Source organism: Acipenser ruthenus, chromosome 12 (genome assembly GCF_902713425.1).
Source record: "Acipenser ruthenus chromosome 12, fAciRut3.2 maternal haplotype, whole genome shotgun sequence".
Lineage (NCBI taxonomy): Eukaryota > Metazoa > Chordata > Actinopteri > Acipenseriformes > Acipenseridae > Acipenser > Acipenser ruthenus.
In genome coordinates this window covers 1,130,371-1,150,563 of record NC_081200.1, presented here as the reverse complement: position 1 = coordinate 1,150,563, position 20,193 = coordinate 1,130,371, and the positions used below count along the sequence as shown (strand labels likewise).

The window sequence follows — 20,193 nt, the reverse complement described above, 5'->3', positions numbered from 1 at the left end:
CAAGCTGGAGACGACATCTGGGGTACCGTTTTAACACCACAGGCTTTTATACTGATTCCATAACATAACACATCCTGGGCCAAGAGGAAATATGGGAGGCATCATGCTGCTTGCCTGTCTGTACTGCGGAATGCTGTTGAAATTACTGTGTATTCACTATGTAAATACACAGTTACAATGTTACAATGTACTTAATGTGTACTTTAATTAGAGACACTTAACGTGAGTAAAGGTACATATTGGTCAAGATTCTTAAAGCTATTTATTCCATATTATAGTTTTTCTGCATGTGTTGTTTCAGGGGGCAGTTCTGTTTTGTTCTGTTTTTTTTTTTTTTACAATAGCTATTCTGGTTTGATTTCATTCAGCAGAAACTCTCTGTAAGCTGGACTGAGCAGTGTGGTTGTTGTGGCTGGACCTAATCAGTGATGTCATCTCGACTCCTGGCACACCGGTACCTGGACAGACAGCTGCACTCAGAGATGAGCTCATTGCACTGAGCACATTAAACTCTAAAGGGAGCCGCATGTGGAGACTTTTAAATAGGGGCTTCACAGGACTGTTTGTTTCGAACAGAGGTAGGGGGGGTGCAAGCAGGTGGTCTCTCAGATTCTCAGCTCCGCTTTTTTTTTTTTAGTTCAAGCCTAATGAAGCAAGCCAAGCATCAAGACTCCCAGCAACACTGCTAGTGCAAGACAAAGCTAATGGATTGTATATGCCATGCACTAGACTAGGACAAACAATTAAGGATTGTGTTGCAAAACGGTAGAGATATACATACATGCATGCATGCATACTGGGCATACATGAAAATGTATAGCAAATGAAAGGTGACACAGTCCATGTCTTCTCATATGTTTCCATCACATGGTCCCTCCAGTGATCCGTGCTGGGTAGCAGATGGCTGTGATGTCATGGAGTGCTGGGGCGATCACAATCGCAATACTGTACCTGATTAAAGGAGAGCGGCTGGAAGACATCAGGAGCTGGTTCTAGACAGCGTGACGTGTCGTGCTGTATCTGCAGTGAAACAGTCCAGCGGTCGGGCTCCCGAGTGGCGCATCCAGTAAAGGCGCTCCGCGTGGAGTGCAGGATGCGCCCTATAGTCTGGACGTCGCAGGTTCAAGTCCAGGCTATTCCTTTGCCGACCGAGGACGGGAACTCCCAAGGGGCGGCGCTTAATTGGCCGAGCACTGCCCGGGGGGAGGGAGGGCTAGGTCGGCCAGGGTGTCCTCGGCTCCCCGCGCACCAGTGACCCCTCTGGTCTGGCCGGACGCCTGCGGGCTTGCCTGTAAGCTGCCCAGGGCTGCATTGTGCTCCAATGCTGTAGCACCAAACAATGCATGCTGGGCTGAATTAGGCCTTTATCCATTGATTATTAATATCCAAAAAAGAGCATTAAAATACTGGATTCATCGAAAAAATAGTGACCCAAACTCACTCCATCATAAAGCCCTGCAATACCAAGAGCTCAGCCCAGAAAAGAGTCCCCTCAGCCAGCTGGTCCTGAAGCTCACCGAGCTGAGCAACACTGACATCAGTCAGCTTCAGGACAGCACTGCAAAAACAATTCCAATTAGTGTAAACCAAATTATAAAACACCTGAAACACTCCTATCTGGACCATTGGGATACAAACACTAAAACACAAAACAAACTAGAGTGCTATCAGACCCTAAATAGAAAGTACACCCTGGCAGAAACACAAAGCAGAGGCAGATCCTGACCAAATACCGGCTCAGTGACCACAACCTGGCCATTAAAAAAGGCTGACAGAGGTAAACCTGGCTGGCCAGGGAGAACAGGCTCTGTGGTCACTGTGAGACAGGAGAGGTTGAGACAGAGATTCACTTCCTAACACACTGTGAAAAATATAAAAACATAAGGGACATTTTCTTCCCCAAATTTGGCGATTTAGTCCCAGAATTCACCAAAATGCACGATACCCAGAAGCTGTCAATCTTGCTGGGGGAAGACAAACACACAGCCATACTGACTGGTCAATACGTGGCAACCTGTCATAACCTGAGGGACAAACCGTGAACATGTCACACTAGAGAGGGAAAAGAGAGAGAGAGGGAGGGAGGAGGGGTACAGTTAAATGTACAGGGAGGGGAGTACTGTTTAATATAGAGGAAAGAAGGATACTGTTTAGTATTAATATATATATATATATATATATATATATATATATATATATATATATATATATATATATATGTTTTCTTTGTCTTTATATATTTTAGTCGGTTATGCCATGTATGTGCTTTGGCAACACAATTCTTTTTATTGTCAGGCCAATAAAGCCAATTTGAATTTGAATTTGATAGAGCAAGAGAGAGGGGGGGCGGGAGAGGGAGAGGGAGAGAGAGGGAGAGGGAGGGAGAGAGGGAGGAGGGGTGGTGGCTACTAATTTGGCCTTCCTTTACCGTCAGTCCCATTGCTAAACAACTCCTTCGTGCTTAGACCCTGGGAAACTGCATATTGCTTTAAATGTAGGGCAGTGATCCCAAAGTCTTATCATTCTGTAGAGGCAGTAAGAGCCAACGAGAGGGGAGAAACCACAAACAAAGAAATGCTAAATGTCTGTGCCAGTTTAGCATGATAAACCTTTCTAAGGACCTGCAGAACTTTCTTTCTCTGTGTTTTGCAGCAGTTTAATGTGCCTTGGCCATAGAGTGCTGCAGTAAACTTGTGGTTAATTGACAACTTTGATCTTCAGATTTTGTGGGACACACAAGTTTGAAAGTCATTTAGTTAGTTTCTTGTGGGATTCTTAATAATTTTATGGTATTCTGCAGTAATCAAGAGCCATTACTGAAAACCAAACATGTGCAGTATGGGGAAAAATAATGTGTTTGGGGACAGTAATTGGCATGTACTACGGAAAAGGTGAAGGCATTTTATTCAGTCATGCCAGGCTGCTCAACTTGGACCAGATTAAATAAATCATAATTAAGGGTGGATAGTCTTGGGGGCTTAGAGAAGAGAAGGCCAGAACATTTGATTGGATTCAATATATGCTTTTGTCCCATATCTGTAGTAAATATATTTCCTCTTTTTAAAATTAATTTACTAGCCATGGTTTCAGAATCTTGGCAAACCTTGAACAGTAAATAAACAAAGAGCTGGCTTGCTTGGTCAGCCCTTCATCATGAGAAGACCCTGGGCCAACACAAGACTTGTTTTAAGTTTGGTAGCTGTGCTGATATCGCCATCCTGTGGCCAGGAAGGTTTCTGCAGCCAGCCACCCTCAACTGCAGATCATCACAGGCTAATATTGTTAGAGCACTTACTGTACCTTCCCATGGCTGAGTCTGTGGATCATAAAAACAGTGTAAAAGCCTTAGGTTGCTGGAACATAGAGCCACTTATTCAGGAACAGTGGCTTGAAGCCTGTTCCAGGAGAACAAGAGACCTAGTTTGAGGCAACTTATATCAAACCCCAAGTTTCCCCTGGTGTGCCGTGCACTAGCCTGAAACCTAGCCTCAAAGCCTAGCCTCAAAACCTGGCTTTGTGTCCCTCAGCTTTAGAAACAATGGAAACAGGAGGAAGTGCAGCAGAGCTCAGACCCTCTCGAAACCCTGGGAGTGTTTTGAGCCAAACAGCCTGCATTATCAATCCAAAACTGTCCTTGGAGCTGCTGCCTCAAACCTGTGCCAGCTGTGTTTTTAAGACATTCTCTTTTGTTAGCAAGCTGAAGGCTGCTGGGAGAGAATACAAACCATAATAAATGGTTTTGTCTTCTTTGAAGAGAGGGCACTCTTGGGAACATCAAGCTTGAGTTACTAAGAGTTGAGAACCTCCAACCCAACCCAACCCAACCCAACCCAACCTGAGGCTTCTCCTGGGAAAAAAGATTGTTTTCTGAGGGTAGATGGGAAGATACCAAATAGTATAGCCCTGAGCCATAACATATCCCCATACAGCTAGACATAACTGTAAATAAACACATTGCTGTAACAGCTGTATTGTGTATAGTGAATATAAACAAAGCTGGATCATATCTTTCTGCCCAGACATGTCAGGATGTCAGAAACATGTCACTCTTTTCACAAACTTACACTACAAAATGAAGTTGAAAAAAACATTTCTGAAGACCTTTTGACCAGACGCTATTAAAACATATTTAAGCTGTTTTTTATTTCTCCAAATCTCTACTCTATTGCATGCACAAACCAGACAGACAACATTATGGAAATGCATACCAGGGCTCTTTCAGTGGACGAACATGCAGGGCTCCATCACACCACAAGGTGGCAGTAGTTAACCATCTGCAGTGCATTCTCTGTGAACACTCAGCATACTGCTGCTGTGCGTCAATAATACAGCTCCCTGTCCGACTGAAGAACGTCTGTCTGCCATGTAAAGCACCCAGGTCTGATGAAGCCCTCAGACAGATTTACACATTAGTGTTCTCCTTGATGTTTCAAATGAACCATTACAAACATTTAAATAGATAATGATTTTCAATCCTGCAACATTGCCAAGGCTGTAAAATGTGACTGTGAGTGATTTCTAATATAGCTACTTATTGGTATATGGTAAAGCATATAAAAAAAACAGCAAACAATCCTGAATTATGCTAAACGCATAGTGTGACCCTGGAAGAAGCATGGCAAAACTGCAAAATTACTGCAGTAAACTTTCATGAGGGTGCTTTAACATCTAAAACTATTAGTGTCCAAAAGCACTGGCACAGGAAGCCTGGGAGTCTATTAAATATCTGGTGGCAGAACAGTAAGTGGGAGTGCCAGTAATTGGGACTGTTGTGAATTGCTAAAGAAAGCTGTCTTCTTATTAGGGCATGATGCCATTCCTGTTTCCACTTGCCTTCTCTCCTTGTGGAGCGAATGCTATTGGACACCCTGCAGCAGGCTCTAACCTAATCACAAGGCTCAGAATGGCCCAAGGAGTAACGTGGATAAGTGAGAGTGGATAAATCTTTTCTCCTCCTAACGCAAGCGCTGCTGTTCTTCTGGTATCATCTCCTCAAGCGATCTGGACCAGAACTATGTAGTGTTCCAGTGAATCAGATCCATTCCCTAAAACGGACCAGCATATTGGGTTGGTTCCAAAAGGAAATGCAGACAGTGTGCTTAACTGATGCAGAGCACAGCAGATATGAACCATATTAGTGTAGTTAGATGTTTACTTTTCTTTTTAAACAGCTGAAGAACGGCTTTTGTCCAAAACGTCCTGAAAATAAAATATTTTTTAATCTTTTAAACTTTTTGTGTACATTACAAAAAAATAAAAAAAGATATTTTATATATATATATATATATATATATATATATATATATATATATATATATGTATATAAGACACACACCTAGACACACTCACGCACGCACACGCACACGCACAGGCTCACACTCAGACAGACAGACACACAGACCGTCAGACAGACACACACACACACACACACACACACACACACACACAATTTAGGAGCGAGCAGTTCTGAGAAATGTAGAAGCATGATTTTGTCTCTGGTGTTGATTGTGAAACCAGGATTGTTCCACTAAATCAAATGCTGCCTGTGATGGGATTAATCTGTTTTAAATGTCAGCACTCATGTGGATTCATTGACTAGGTTCATAAAAACTAAAGAGGGACACATGTCCCATCAACAATCAAGCAAAACATTGATCGTCTAGAAAACGGAAGTGGTTCCATTTCATTTCTAATCGCTGTATTATTCTGTTGAATAATGTGTGATTGAGAGAGGTGTCGGGGATCTGAGCTCCTCTCCTTCATCATGTTTAATGGGTGCCTGTCAGACTCCTGGTCATCCTGTTCCAATAATCACTTGTTAAGACGAACTTAACTTGTCACTGCGTATGAAGCGCTTTGTTGTGAAACACTGATTGGTGCGTAGCTGGTGGGTAGCTCATCGAGAAATCAGAGAATGTAAAAGAAGATACTAAGGCAGATTAAGTGCCAATCAAAGAAAGTGCCCTGTGTTTAAAGGATTCCAATCAGCGAAAGTGCTCTGTGTTACAGGATTCCAATCAAAAGAGAGTGCCCTGTGTTTACAGGATTTCAACTCTCATTCGCTCTATACCTCTTCACTCCAGTCCTCTCGGTGCGGTCAGATCATGTTCCACTTAAAGATCAGCAAACTTCATTTTGACGTGTTTCTAAAAAGCTTGTTTCAGATCATGTTAGCTTTGTTTCAGCTGCACCATGTGATCTTTTATGTTGGTCTTTTGCTGCCACAGTTAATGGACTATGAACTACTTTCGTAGTCCAGCTTTGGGACCTGCGCCCCTTTCAGAGCTCCATTCTACACAAAAGAATCTTCAAACAGATTTGCTGGTGTACAACAATGCTCTGCTAATCTCAAGTACGTGTCCCTGTATAATTAATTACCCTGTCGTTTTTTTTTCTCCCTCCCCCAGAAGGCCTAATTGAATGCAGGCTGTTGAGGTTGCTAATAATAAAGCTCTTCTCATTAAACAAAACAAAGGGCTGATCTAATACATGGTGCACAACCACTGCAATTAATATGCTGGGTAATTGAATAGAGAACTGCGCAGCAGCACACTGAACACGTTTACTGGTGAATAACAGAAGTTACTACTTCTGAACTTTCTGGAACTGTAGGATCAATAAATATATATGTGAAGAAAAATGACTGATCAGACCCATGTCTTTAATGTTGTCTATTTGCTCCTGGAACAGCATTGTTGAATTCAAGTGTGTCAGTTTCTTGTGTATCAATTTAGAAATGCTTTTTTGAACGTACACACTTTTCCAATCAAAAACATTATTATTTATTTTTTTTAGTTTAAATTAAAATTAATTATTAATAGTTTTTTTTTTTCAAAAACAAAATGTTTCATAAAACTTCCTTTTGAATTTGATTATAACTTGTAATTACCCTTCCCCTATCCCATCCACACTGTCCCTCTCTCCCAAATCACTCCCCAATTCATTAAAACAAACCCATCCACACTGTCCCTCTCTCCCAAATCACTCCCCAATTCATTAAAACAAACCCATCCACACTGTCCCTCTCTCCTAAATCACTCCCCAATTCATTAAAACAAACCCATCCACACTGTCCCTCTCTCCCAAATCACTCCCCAATTCATTAAAACAAACCCATCCACACTGTCCCTCTCTCCCAAATCACTCCCCAATTCATTAAAACAAACCTGAAGGTTGTAGAAACAAAGCAGTCATATTTCTTTGTTTGTCAATCTGCCACTGGACAAAGATCCATTGTTGTATTGAAAGTATTATCAGTCTTATAAATCTAATATAATTCAAACTTATCTCAATAAATCATAAGTACAGATATTTATAAATGTAATGCAATTCAAACTTATCACAGTAAATCATTATATTTGTATTATATATCATTATTTTAATCTATCTTGCTCAATCCTCTAAAAGTCTTTTTTTTAATTTGGCTGTTTTAGTTCCGTTATCCCTGTAATTATATTATAAGAACACACTTAGTAAAAGGATAACACATTGTTCAAGCCGCAGGTCCTGGATATTCATTGCCCAGATGACCACTCTCGACACGGTCTGCCCTCTGTTCTTCGCTTGCTTGGTACAGAGCATTGCTCAATAAATTGCAGGGTTATACTGTTTTAGTTTTCTCCTTGTGTTTTGCAGCCCCGTGTATAATGGCTTGGAAACTAGGTCAGCCAAGTTGTGTTTGTAAATTGTGACAGTCCTTATATTTAGAGTAATAGCACTTTCACACTGTAATAATTCCAAAAGGTAGGATTATAGCAAACTAATTCATCTGCTCCTTTCCTCAGGGGTGTGTTTATAAGAGACCACAGCCTACTGCTCTTTTTTTACCAACAACACTGCTCAGGCTAAAATGTAGAATGTTTTTATATATATATATATATATATATATATATATATATATATATATATATATATATATATATACATATATATATATATATATATATATATATATATATATATATATATATATATATATATATATATATATATATATATTATTCAGAGGGCCACTCAAACTATTTTGCTCACTTATATTAATTATCACATGACTGTATCCAAGAAAATCAATTGTATGGCCCATGTTATCTACCCAGGACCCTTTTCGGGTATGCTGTACACTACCATGATTACAGATTTACCCCTTTTCTTGATCACAGAGTAAATACATGTGTTCTTATACATAATTGCAATGTACTTGATGTGTAAGTCTGGCATCCAAGAAAAAATTAATATGTTATTTAGGGATAGAAAAAAGACTGGTTGCATATCAGTTTCCCCCATTCCAGGTTTTAATAGGAGCTTCATTAGCCACAGTGTATAGGTAACAAGACTCTAAAAATAGTAACACCAGGAGTGGATCTAACTGCTAAGCAAAGGTCTTATTTTCATCCCTGCTAGTGTTTTTAACCAGGATGTGGTCCCATTCAGCTCTGGGATAGTATTCACACCAGGAAGCAGGAAGAATATGTTAGTGCTGGGTAATGAAGCTGCTACCAATTACACAAAAGCAGCTTCAGCAGGCGCTCCCCCAGGCGGGGCACCACTCTTACTCATTAACCCTTTCTATTGTCCCACAGCAGCATTCACTGCCATCCGCTCTTGTGATGGATCATTACAGAGCTGATGGAGATGGGAGGGTGAGCATATGCAGAATCATTACAGAGAGCCGCACCTTTGAAAGAGGATTGCCAGAACTACAGCCAGCTTACTCTCGGCCGGTCTACCTGTAGGGCAGGTGTTCCAGACGAAAGCCTACTGTTGCACTTTATTTTGAGTGGGAGATGCTAAAAGCTTTGCCTCCTCATGTCACTGGCCCATTCTACACTTTCTACATGATCAATTCAGCTGGAATAATTAATTAATTAATTAATTAATTAATTAATTAATTAAATAAACACACGTTTTAAATAATCATTTAAGACCAGCCATGGTTAATAAGCTCCCTGCAGACATTCTAGCTTAATTAGAAACTGTGGAATTTATGCAAAAGAACATGAGGACTGAAACCCATTTGATTTAATTACCATATGGATGCTAAGGCAGATTGTAATGAATAATACAACATTGATTAATCCGAAAGGTAGTCCTATCCATCTTTCTTTCTTGATGTTTATTTAAAAGAATAAGGGAAAGAGAGGAGTGCACACGCTAACATTTGCTAGTGAAATGAATGCGGTGGAAGGCTTTCACACATTTGACTGGGAAGCAGGTGTTTTTAGACATGATAGTCCATGACCGTACAGTTTTTTAAAAATTCTACTGAAATCAGGCCTCCACTGCGTGTGGAGGCAGGTTTTTTTCACAGCCCAGTCCAGCCCAGCTCTTCACGGACGCTCTGCAGCCTGGTAGGAGCTGGCTGTCCCAAACCAGAGCTGCAATTTCAATTATTTGAGGTATCTCGTCCTGTCAGCACGAGGCTGAGCGTTCTTGTTGTAACTGATAATCCAGAACGGTCTGTCATGTGCAGTCAGTGTGTGCGAGCGGATCACTTCCCTCCCTTCTCAGTCAGGATTAAGCTCCCTTCTGCTGTTTACCTATTCGTTCTGAGTTTGAGTGGAATCCAATAGGAACACATCAATACACAGACAAGTCAGAGTGAAAGCAACGTCTTTATAAATTCAGAAATCAATTCCGCCAAGGCTCTTCCTGTCTTGGTGTTTTGGTTTTGTTTTTCTTTGCTGTCGATTTTATTTCAGCTCACACTGTGGCTTCTAGGTCCATCAGCACAGGCTGAAACAGTCTTGTTTGTTTGACCAAGCTGACAAAACAGGTCACATTTAACTATGGCTTCAGTAGGGAGAGTTTCACAACCTCTCGATTACCCACGCAATCAATCACGCTAGAGGGAGAAGCCCACAAATGCTACAGCTACAGCTATTCCATTGGAATTCATACAGATAGAACTGCTAAGAAGAAAACATTTTTAAAAAAATGAAACAATGAAAATGTGCTGGTACCGTGACAACGAGCTCTCTTTCATCTATTCACTGATAAAAGTAAAAAAAGAAAAAAAAAGAAAAAATAACTGAATTGCAAAGCTGGTAATCAACAGCAGGCGACCGAAACTAAAGATATTTATCAACAGCTGTCAATCTCCTCGAGCTTTGGATCAGTGAGCAGTAATGGCATTATTTATGTATCTGTCAATCTATCTAAATGTATAACTGTAGAGCAGGAAACTCTGCTACACATGTGAAAAATGCTAAAGCTGAGATAAGATCAGATAGGATGTCTTGGCTGCGATTGGAAAGATCATAACAGTACAGTTTTCATTATTTTCTACTTATCCGCACAATCTTTGATCTCCACACATGCATAAATGGCAGTCGTGCAAGTCTAGACCCAGGAAAGAGTTAATACGAGGAGGGTGTGAATGCTACTGCTGTTCAGAAGATATGGTTTGAACTCCTGGAAGCAGCATCGAACTAAAGATAATTTAGTTCCACTATCTGACCCTGCATGGGGGAGTGATAGATTATGTTAAGGACAAGTTAAAACCTTGATAAACAGTCTAGCCCGCTGTACCAGATAACAGCGCTCTGCTGTGCTGTTTATTGCAGGGGAACGGGCAGAGAACAGAAAACTGCTGCAAGTATCCGTACAAGTGAAATGTGCAAAACACTGAAAAAAAAGAAAGAGCTGTCCTATAGTCAGACAGACACACAGACATACAGACAGACATACAGACACACAGACACACAAACACACAGACAGACAGACACACAGACACACAGGCAGACACACAGACACACACAGACACACAGACACACACACACACAGACAGACAGACAGACACACAGACAGACACACAGACACACAGACACACAGACAGACACACAGACACGCAGACACACAGACACACAGACAGACACACAGACAGACACACAGACACACAGACACACACAGACACACAGACACATACAGGCAGACAGGCAGACAGACAGACACACAGACAGACAGACACACAGACAGACACAGAAGCAGACACACAGACACACAGACAAACAGACAGACAGACACACAGACAGAAACACATCAATTCCTCCTCCATTCCAGCAGCCCAATTCCCTTGTTGTGTCAAAGGAGGAATAGGGTCAAATAAGTGTCTGATTTTTGCCATTTTTTGTATTTTTTTGACGCAGCACCCCAGTCTCCATGGAAAGTCATCCCTCCTCCTCGATGACCCCCATCCCAATATAGAATCCCCCTCCTCTTCCTCCTGTCTTCTGTCTGCATCCCAGCATCTCACTTACTTGTTGGAGGGTAGTTTTTAAGTTCTGCTGCAACAGATAAAAAGCCTTTTAGTTTGTTTGTGTGTGTTAGGCTGTACAGAATTTAAATGCCCAATTGAAATTTCGGCATGTCGCTGCAACCTACTGAAGAGTTACAGGCAATCTCGACTCCTGCTGTGAAGTCAATCTGTTTCTTTTTTAATCGCCAAACCAACAGAATTTACCGAGCTCCTAAGGAAATGGAGGCGAGGGCCCAGCCAGGAGAATCTTCGTCTGGGCTTGTGGGGTCACTGAAGTGCAATGAGGTGAACTATTCCCTAGACTTTTTTCATCTCAAACTCTGTGGGAGTGTAAAAGCCAATGCAGCTCCCTGTGGGCACCTGGCTAAAATGCACAACGATGTGTGCTGTATACTTGAGCATGGCATTCTGCGCAGTATCCTGTGGTGTTTTTGATATTGTAACCTATAGGAGGAGCCTGTTATACACAAAGTGCAATCTGGGCAGCTCTGCCATGCTTCTTATACTCAGGGTGTGTGCTACACTCAAGTTGCATGTTATATACATTAACTTACCTATCATGTGTTTCAGCTGCTTAAGTCAGGTAAAACAATAGAATATAAAATAAATGGCCCCCCGTGGAAGGGTGTGAGGTTCACACGGGAGATAGAAAGTTTATTTGAGACCACCTCACCAGCATCCAAATTTTAATTGATGGCACAATGGAGCAATGTTGCACCGTGGAAGAACGACACCAGCAATGGTAAAGTTCGCCTCCTAGCAGATTGAAGAGTTTTTCTCTGGTCAGTCCAGTTATGATGCATACGCAGGTGCCGAAATAATATTCAAAAACAGAAGCCGAAAGAAAAAAGGAAAATAAAACTTTGTATCCTATCACATATCAAAACATTAAATAAACTCATTGTCAGTGGATTGCTCTGTGGACTCAGTTATGGTACTGGTAATTTGAGGACTGCTTGCAGTAGCAGATAAGGAGTTGAACAATGCATTGCGTCTCAAAGGACCACTCCACCGAGCCAATGGATTCGCATCGCTCCACTTCACCACCTGAAAACAACATTATTGTCATTGTTCTTCAGCAAATCCCTTTGATAAAGAGCTGCTGCTGCTGCTGCCCAGTCTGCAGAACAGACATACCCAAGCTGCTCCTTCTTCTGCGATAGTGGCAGAGTCTTCACAATTCAATTGCACTGTTCTTTCTCCCCACAGTGCCTCTTTTTCAATCCATCAGCCTTTTCCATATTGTGCCCCAAGTGCCTCCTCCCCCATATTGTGCCATTGTCAATTACTGCAGCTTTGAAAATGGGCAGGAAAGCGTACAGTATCATTTCAAACAGCTTTGAAAATGGGCAGGAAAGCGTACAGTATCATTTCAAACAGCTTTGAAAATGGTGCTGGAAAGCATAACGTATGATTTCAAGCTCCCTAACATGCTTTCCATTTCTGCTTTCAAGCAAATCAGTGTCAGAAAAGTGTGCTAACATGCAGCTGACCCCACTTTTGGGTTGACTCCTATGAAAGGGCTGATATCAATCTAAAGGCAGCATCAGGTGTCTGTCCACGTTTAGCCTGGTAAGGGTCGCAGTGAGTCCTTGATTTGCAGATTAAAATGAGAGGAAATGAACAGTGCTTTTGTCATGTTGTTTCATTCACAGGGATGCTCTAGTGTTAGTACCGTTAAGCAGAGCTGGTTAAACCTCCAGAGGGTGTTGCAGAATACATTTCAAGCACAGGCAGTGAGTGGCTAGATTGCAGACTACACTGTTTGTTGTTGCTCTGCCCTGTCCTTGCCTATCAAAGTTCTGTCCAGGACAGTGTGGTATGAGTGTTATGCAGCTGTATTAGTGTGCATTATCAATTCTGAGTGTCTGTATTCATGTGTGTGTCATGTGGAGGTATGCACAGTACCTGCGTGTCTCTGTGATGTACTCGTCGTGAGCATGTGTACTGTATGTATGAGTGTGTGTGTGTAATGAATTGAATGAGTGAGTGTCTAGCTCAGCCTCCAGTGGGAGGGTTCTCAGTGTAAATAGGTTGATCTTACTCCTCAGACCAGCCTGAGATCCCACACAGACAGGCAGACAGGCAAGCAGGGAGGGAGGACTGTTCAGTAGCAGAGCACCATCATCATCATCAGAGAGAGAGAGGGACACACAGAGACAGACAGACCGAGAGCAGCCTCAGCCCTCAGCAAGAGTGGATGAAAGACTCTGCCTTACAACTCTCTGAAAGTAAGTGGAAGGGCTTTGTTTTGGTTTTCTGTGTATTGCATACATTCTTAGGGAAGTGTTAGTAGTGTGTTGGGTTTTAAATTTGCTCGCGTCTTTTTATATTTTTATAATATGACAGACTCTTAATGATTGTTGGCTGGCGATCTTGATCCAGTATCAAAACCCTTGATGCATTCAGTTTGATTCCATCTCCACAACTCTGAACTGGGAATTAGAATAGCTAATGTTTTGTTTTGCTGTGTTGCTTTTGTAATTGTGATTTGCTTGGCAATGTGACCTTGTGGACACTTATCTTCTTACAAAGTTTACCTGGGAGCTTAACCTTTTGGTGAAGCTTTTGGAACTTGAAGTCTCAAAAAATGTTATATGTATATATATATATATATATATATATATATATATATATATATATATATATATATATATAATACAATATTTCTCTCTGTCCCTCTGTCTCTCTTTTTAACAGGTAGATAGAGATGAACAAGCAGCTTTTATCTGAAACATTTAACTTACATGCCACAAAGTAAAATCCATTTATAAATTTATTCAAATAGCGAAATGATTTGGTATTTTTAGACACAATTGTAAGACTGCAGCTTAAAGACATTCTGTAAATACACTTTCCTCTCTGTATGTATGTAGAAATAAAAATGGTTTCATTAATCTCAATGCTATCAGGTCTACACCCATTTACTCCCTGATTGTCTGATTAACACTTTGAAAAAAACCTTTCAGCTCACTGATGTCAAGCAAATTAGCCAATTACGCCTACAGTAAATGATCATGTTTAAAAATAAGACAGCCGTTTGTTAAAATGTAATACAGAGTTTATTCTCAGCTGAGCTTTTAGGCAATGACTGTCAGTTCTGCACATAATGAATTACCATCCAACTTTATAAAGAAAATAACAATAATATTGCTATTGCAGTGGAAGAGGAGCCCCGTGTGGCCGAAAGCTATCTTTAGAGCAAAGAGCGTTGTTTGTTTTTCTAATAAAGACATTAGAAACTGGACTTTCGGAGGCTGATGTAAGCACCCTGATTGACCCTAGCTGTCATGCTCTTCTCAGAGCAAGACACTCGCTTGGGAAAAAAAACTCACAAGGAATTCACTTACAAGAGTGAAAACACATCGGGGTCTATTCCACTGATTCAAACTGTAACAGATCTAAATACAACCATCTAGAGAATGGGGATTTGATTTTACCATCCCCTCCAACAGTGTGTGCGTGTGTGAGTCTCTTTAGTGTTCATTCGTCTTTAAATGCAGGTAAATGTCAGGTTTGGTCCTTATTTCATATTTAAACTGTGGCTGTATTGAGTCACTGTCTAGATCAATTGAATTGTCCATTGTCCAGATCAATTGAATAGTCCCATCTCTCTCATTAGGAGATATCTTGTGATCAGTACTGGGTGTATTTGTGTTCTGTGTCTGGCTGCATATCTGTTTGTGGTGAGCCTAGCATTGCCTTTCCTCCATTCAGAGAACTGTTTGCTTCCCTTGATTTCTTTTTGAGTCTCATTTCTTTTTTCTGTGGTGGTGGTCCACTATCGTAACTGCAAATATATTTTTGAAAGAGAATGTATCAGAAGACCAAGGACATCTGAACGACCTCCAAACTGTCTTTCTGTCAATCTATCCCCACACACTGCTCAGGGAATAGTCATGGCTCAGCAGGGCTGTGCACAGAGACTCGCTCTGGTCTTTAATCCTGTCGGTGGCCCCCCTCCCCTCTCTGGGTTCAGAGGCAGCTAGAGGCTAACTGTGGCCTCTGTGGCCTGTGTTCCAGACCAGGACTAACCTCCTGATGCACCGCTAGCCTGTGGCTACTCAGGTTAAACTGTGCAAGCAACTCTCTCTGGGTTTTGGGGACTCCAAAGATAATCAAACTGTGCCCAAGCAGAATTAGTGTGGGCTGCTTGAGGGAGGAAAGAAATGTGAACAAACAGCAGGGAGTTTAGACTGCATCCTCACTGCATTTACATGAGGGAGCTAATGCTACTTTAGCAATACCACGAGAAGCATGCAGTGGTCTTTCCTGCCAAGGGCTGCTTTGAAGTGGGGTATATTTGGGTCATTTTATTTTATTTTATTTTTTCAGTTATGATGCATGAATGTAATTGCCCCAGTAAGTTGTCCATAACTCGTCCTCAGTGCAGCGTCTTAGTCTTGACATTTATATAGCTTGATTTTCTTTTCTTTTTTTTATAACCTCTCAGATGTTTAAGAATACCATTCCTCAATTTAGTTAATGATTTTGCCTTTTATAATCCGGTACTTACAAGATTCAAGACAAGAAAATATATAGCAGGTATATTTAAAAAAAATGTTTTCTTTTGTGCCAGAATCTACAGCCCAGTTCTTCTGTAGTTGAACTAATGTAATGTAATTGTTTGTATTTGTGTCTTACCCAGGTCTCTGGTGTTTTTGAGGACCATGGCAAATCTGAGTCTCAATTGCTCCAGCCAGGAGTATCCCCAGCCCCTGGAGGACCCTCCCAATCTGTGCAACAGCAGCTCCCTGAACCACACCTTGAACCAGACCTGTAACCTGGAGGACTTCTTCTTGAGCAACGAGGAGCTGCTGATTAAATACCTGGGGCCCCGACGCTCCAGCGTGTTCCTCCCCGTCTGCATCACCTACCTCACGATCTTCGTGGTGGGAGCGTGCGGGAACGCCCTCATCTGCATCGTGATCGCCCAGCACAAGGTGATGAGGACGCCCACCAACTACTACCTCTTCAGCCTGGCCATCTCCGACCTGCTGGTCCTGCTCCTGGGCATGCCTTTGGAGCTGTATGAGATGTGGAGCAACTACCCTTTCCTCTTCGGCAAAGGGGGCTGCTACTTCAAGACGTTCCTTTTCGAGACGGTGTGCTTCACCTCCATCTTGAACGTGACGGCCCTGAGCGTGGAGAGGTACATCGCCGTGGTCCACCCGCTGAAGGCCAAGTATGTAGTGACCAGGACCCACGCCAAGAGAGTCATCTTCACGGTGTGGTTGATCTCCATGCTCTGCGCCATCCCCAACACCAGCCTGCACGGGATCTTCTACCTGCTGACAGGCAGCGGCAAGGTGGTGAAGGAGTCATCTATCTGCACCCTGGTGAAGCCACGCTGGATCTACAACCTCATCATCCAGATCACCACCCTGCTCTTCTTCTTCCTGCCCATGGTGACCATCAGCGTGCTCTACCTGCTCATCGGGCTGCAGCTCAAGAGGGAGAAGATGCTCCAGGTGCTGGAGGCCAAGTCTGGCCTGGGCAGAGACAGCTACCAGAGCGGCCGCGCCCAGCAGCAGAAGATGAGGAGGAGACAGGTCACCAAGATGCTCTGTGAGTTTTTCCCTTTCCTACGAGCGTGTTTCAGACAAGGCGTTTCCAGTGCTGCTAGGGAAGGACTCACTGAAAATAAGTTAAGCTTTCATTTTTTTTAATAATAATAATATATAATATCTTTATATAGCACCTTTCATAGTGGACCACCATCACAAAGCGCTTTACAGAGGTAGGTTGTGAACTGTGCATTATATGCAGAGTCACTTACAACATTGATTTAACATCTCATCTGCAGGATGGAGCACAAGGATGTTAAATGACTTGCTCAGGGTCACGCAGTGAGTCAGTCAATGGCAGAGGTGGGATTTGAACCGGTGACCTTCTGGTTACAAGCGCTGGACTATAACCACTGGACCACACTGCCTCCTTAACACTTTGTCACTTGAAACATGTCGTTCTAATTGACACTGATTGCCTAATTCTGAATAATTCAGGTTCCGCTGCTTTCAGGATTCGCAGGTGTGACTGTCATGCTGTGTTACGAGCCCAAATTTCTAATTGAAATATTGATTCTTGCAGTTAATCTGTGAGACTCACTGACATATTGAACTGAGTAATCAATCACTAGTGTTGTTGTCTTTAATTGTCTATTGATTCGGTTATTTATGGTATCTCGAAAGCAGTGGTTTATAAAGGTAATCAAGGTAGAAAATGAAAGAGGTTTGTCTGATATGACTCACACTAGACTTCAATTTGATAAAGATGATGCACTATCCAGGCATTCTACACCACAGAGGGGGATGTGCTGTGGTTTTAAACACAGGGGCATTATTCAGTTATTTTCTCTGATACAGTACCTTCAACACGAATGTAAGATAAGGTCTACATCGCATTGATTTATTGTGATTGCTTGTACAAAGTGATGTCACTGAACCCGACAATTACAATCTTTGTTGATCATCGGGCTAAGAGCTTCAAAAAACAGAGAAGAGCTTTCTTAGGTTCTATAAAGAGACCCCATTGCTTTCAATTCCTTTAGCTTGGAAAAGCGTGGGATTAGTTTGGTATTCCCTGTTTGAGATCAGGCAATGCTGTGGTATCAGGAGAGGGATACTCATCTCATCAGTGTGTCAGTGTTTGCTTCGTACCCACGGCATTGGGATCCCAGAGGTAATTACCCATTTGGGTTTGTTGCTCACAGGGTATTTAATCTCAAGGGAGACCATAGAAAGAAAGACTCTTTCCTGTGTCGATCTCCAGTCTACATGTACTCAGCTGAGCCCATTGGGAGCAGTGCGTCTGCTGATAACAGCGGCGTTACTTGATTGGAATTATACAACATGCTGTTTTACATGAGTTCCCACAGCATTGATTTGTTTGTTTCTTAACACAATTCAGAATTGCAAAACCTGACTGACCTAACATTACATCTACATCTGTGTGCAATTCAGTCTATGCTGAAGTCCCATTGGACACTGCACTCAAACTGCAGTGTAGACTGTGCAGCACTGTAATCCCATTGGATATGGATATGGCGCCGTACTGAAATTTCATTGGAGGGCGCTGCACAGCAGGCGCGTCTCTGCAACCAGTACTGCCATTCTGATTGGCTGAGGCGGATATTTGATTGAATCTTGTGGTATCTGGTTTATACAAAGCATGTATTATGTACTGTATATGTGAGAATATAGAATAATTGATCAATTAAAAAAAAAACAAATACAAATAATCTTCCAGTGCTTTTTTAACTTACAGACGATTCCAATTGTTCTCTTTTTTTTTTGGACAGTGCTAGGAATATCTTATTATCTGAGACACAGCAAATCAATTTGACAAGAAAAAATGCTCCCTCAGTCATCCTTCCCGGCAGAACGAAGTTATTTTCCTGCCAGTATTTATTAAAGAGCAAAGTTCAGAGACGCCTATTATTATGCAGTAGCTGCCAGAACTAAAACATGTCTCTATTCCACCTTGGGAAGATGTACTGTTTATTTAATGCATTGAACACACAAAAAACTATCCCTAACCCTAACCCTAACCCTAACCCTAACCCTAACCCTGACCTGACCTGACCTGATGGATCGATAGATGATTCCCATTTAATCAACTGAGGATGACAAGATGCATGGCTTTTATAATACCCATGTGTTCCCCTTGTATTAACGATCCTTGCCTGTGTTTTGCAGTCATGCTGGTGGTGGTGTTCGGGATATGCTGGGCCCCCTTCCACACTGACCGGCTCACGTGGAGCTTCATCGAGCACTGGACGGGTGATAAGCACCTCCTCTTCCAGTACGTCCACATCCTCTCTGGGGTCTTCTTCTACCTCAGTTCGGCCGTCAACCCCATCCTCTACAACCTCATGTCAACGCGCTTCCGGGAGATGTTCAAAGATGTCATGTGCCAGGGGTCGCACCGGCCGAATGGCAGGAAGTACTCCCTCAGCGTTACCCAGGTAACCACGCGCAGCGTCGTGTGCGAGCCGCCCCCCGGCCACGGGCCAGCACACTCCGATGTGGAGGATTATGAGCTCTACCTGGAGTGCAACAACGAAAATGAGACGTCTTTCGCTTAGCACCGGGGCTTTAACCCAGCATGGAACGGCATACTGGGGCTCCATCTCTTACTGGGGCCCAACCTCCATCAATTCCATCATTCTTTGAAAACGTTAATACAAGGAGCAGCGTGGAGGCGTCACTGATGATCTCACGCAGTACAAGACACATATCTCGTTCTAGTCCAGAATCAACAAGCACGTCAAGTGACAGCCAAGGCTGCGTCTTCAAAATGAGTGAAACGTGAAAAAGTAAGATCACCACAACTACATCCACTGTATGCACATGTAAAAATCTCATTTCCACATTCATACAAGCAGACAGACAGATGCCTTTATATATTCCAGATTGTGCTACTCTGAGGTCAATAGCCTGTGCTAGAGTATGCCCATACCAAAACACAAGTGAAGAAAACTAAGCTTGGCATAAAAATGGGCAGACAAGGGGCTCCAAATACCCACCAGACTCTCTTAATAAATTGTTCTAAAGAATGTCCTTGGTAAAGCAGGGGGGCAGCCTTTATGAAGGAGGAATGAATGTTACATCATGTCCAATTCAATAAGGCTCACCAGCTTGAGTTCAGCTGGACAGTGCATGTTTTTGGAAGAGCTCTGTAAGTGTGTTTTACTGTGACATGCGCACTGTCTGTGAAGTGGTCTTTGTCCTTATTCGTTCATGTACCGGCCGCTCGGGTTGGAGCTGTTTGCTTGTAAATAAAGTATTTTATTGCTTGTTTGCATTTCCAGTTTCAGATCTGTACAGAAAACAAGTTTTTTTATTTTTCAGATAATATGGTGCATCGGTTTTACAATTTAGTTTTATTAAATGTTTAAATATCCAAATAAATTATAAAACTGGTATACACTACTCAAT

At 42.1% G+C, this 20,193-nt stretch overlaps 1 protein-coding gene across 1 annotated transcript in view; it reads left to right on the top strand.

Annotated features, from left to right (window-relative positions):
* The window catches only part of LOC117416465 (neuromedin-U receptor 1-like), a 31,097-nt gene extending 11,100 nt beyond the window's left edge, over positions 1-19,997 (top strand). The window contains exons 2-3 of the mRNA XM_059034283.1: positions 15,903-16,822; positions 18,952-19,997. Coding sequence (XP_058890266.1) covers positions 15,925-16,822; positions 18,952-19,340 — 1,287 coding nt within the window. The 5' untranslated portion in view covers positions 15,903-15,924 and the 3' untranslated portion in view covers positions 19,341-19,997. The remainder of the gene's footprint in view (positions 1-15,902; positions 16,823-18,951) is intronic.
* Positions 19,998-20,193: the final 196 nt, after the last annotated feature.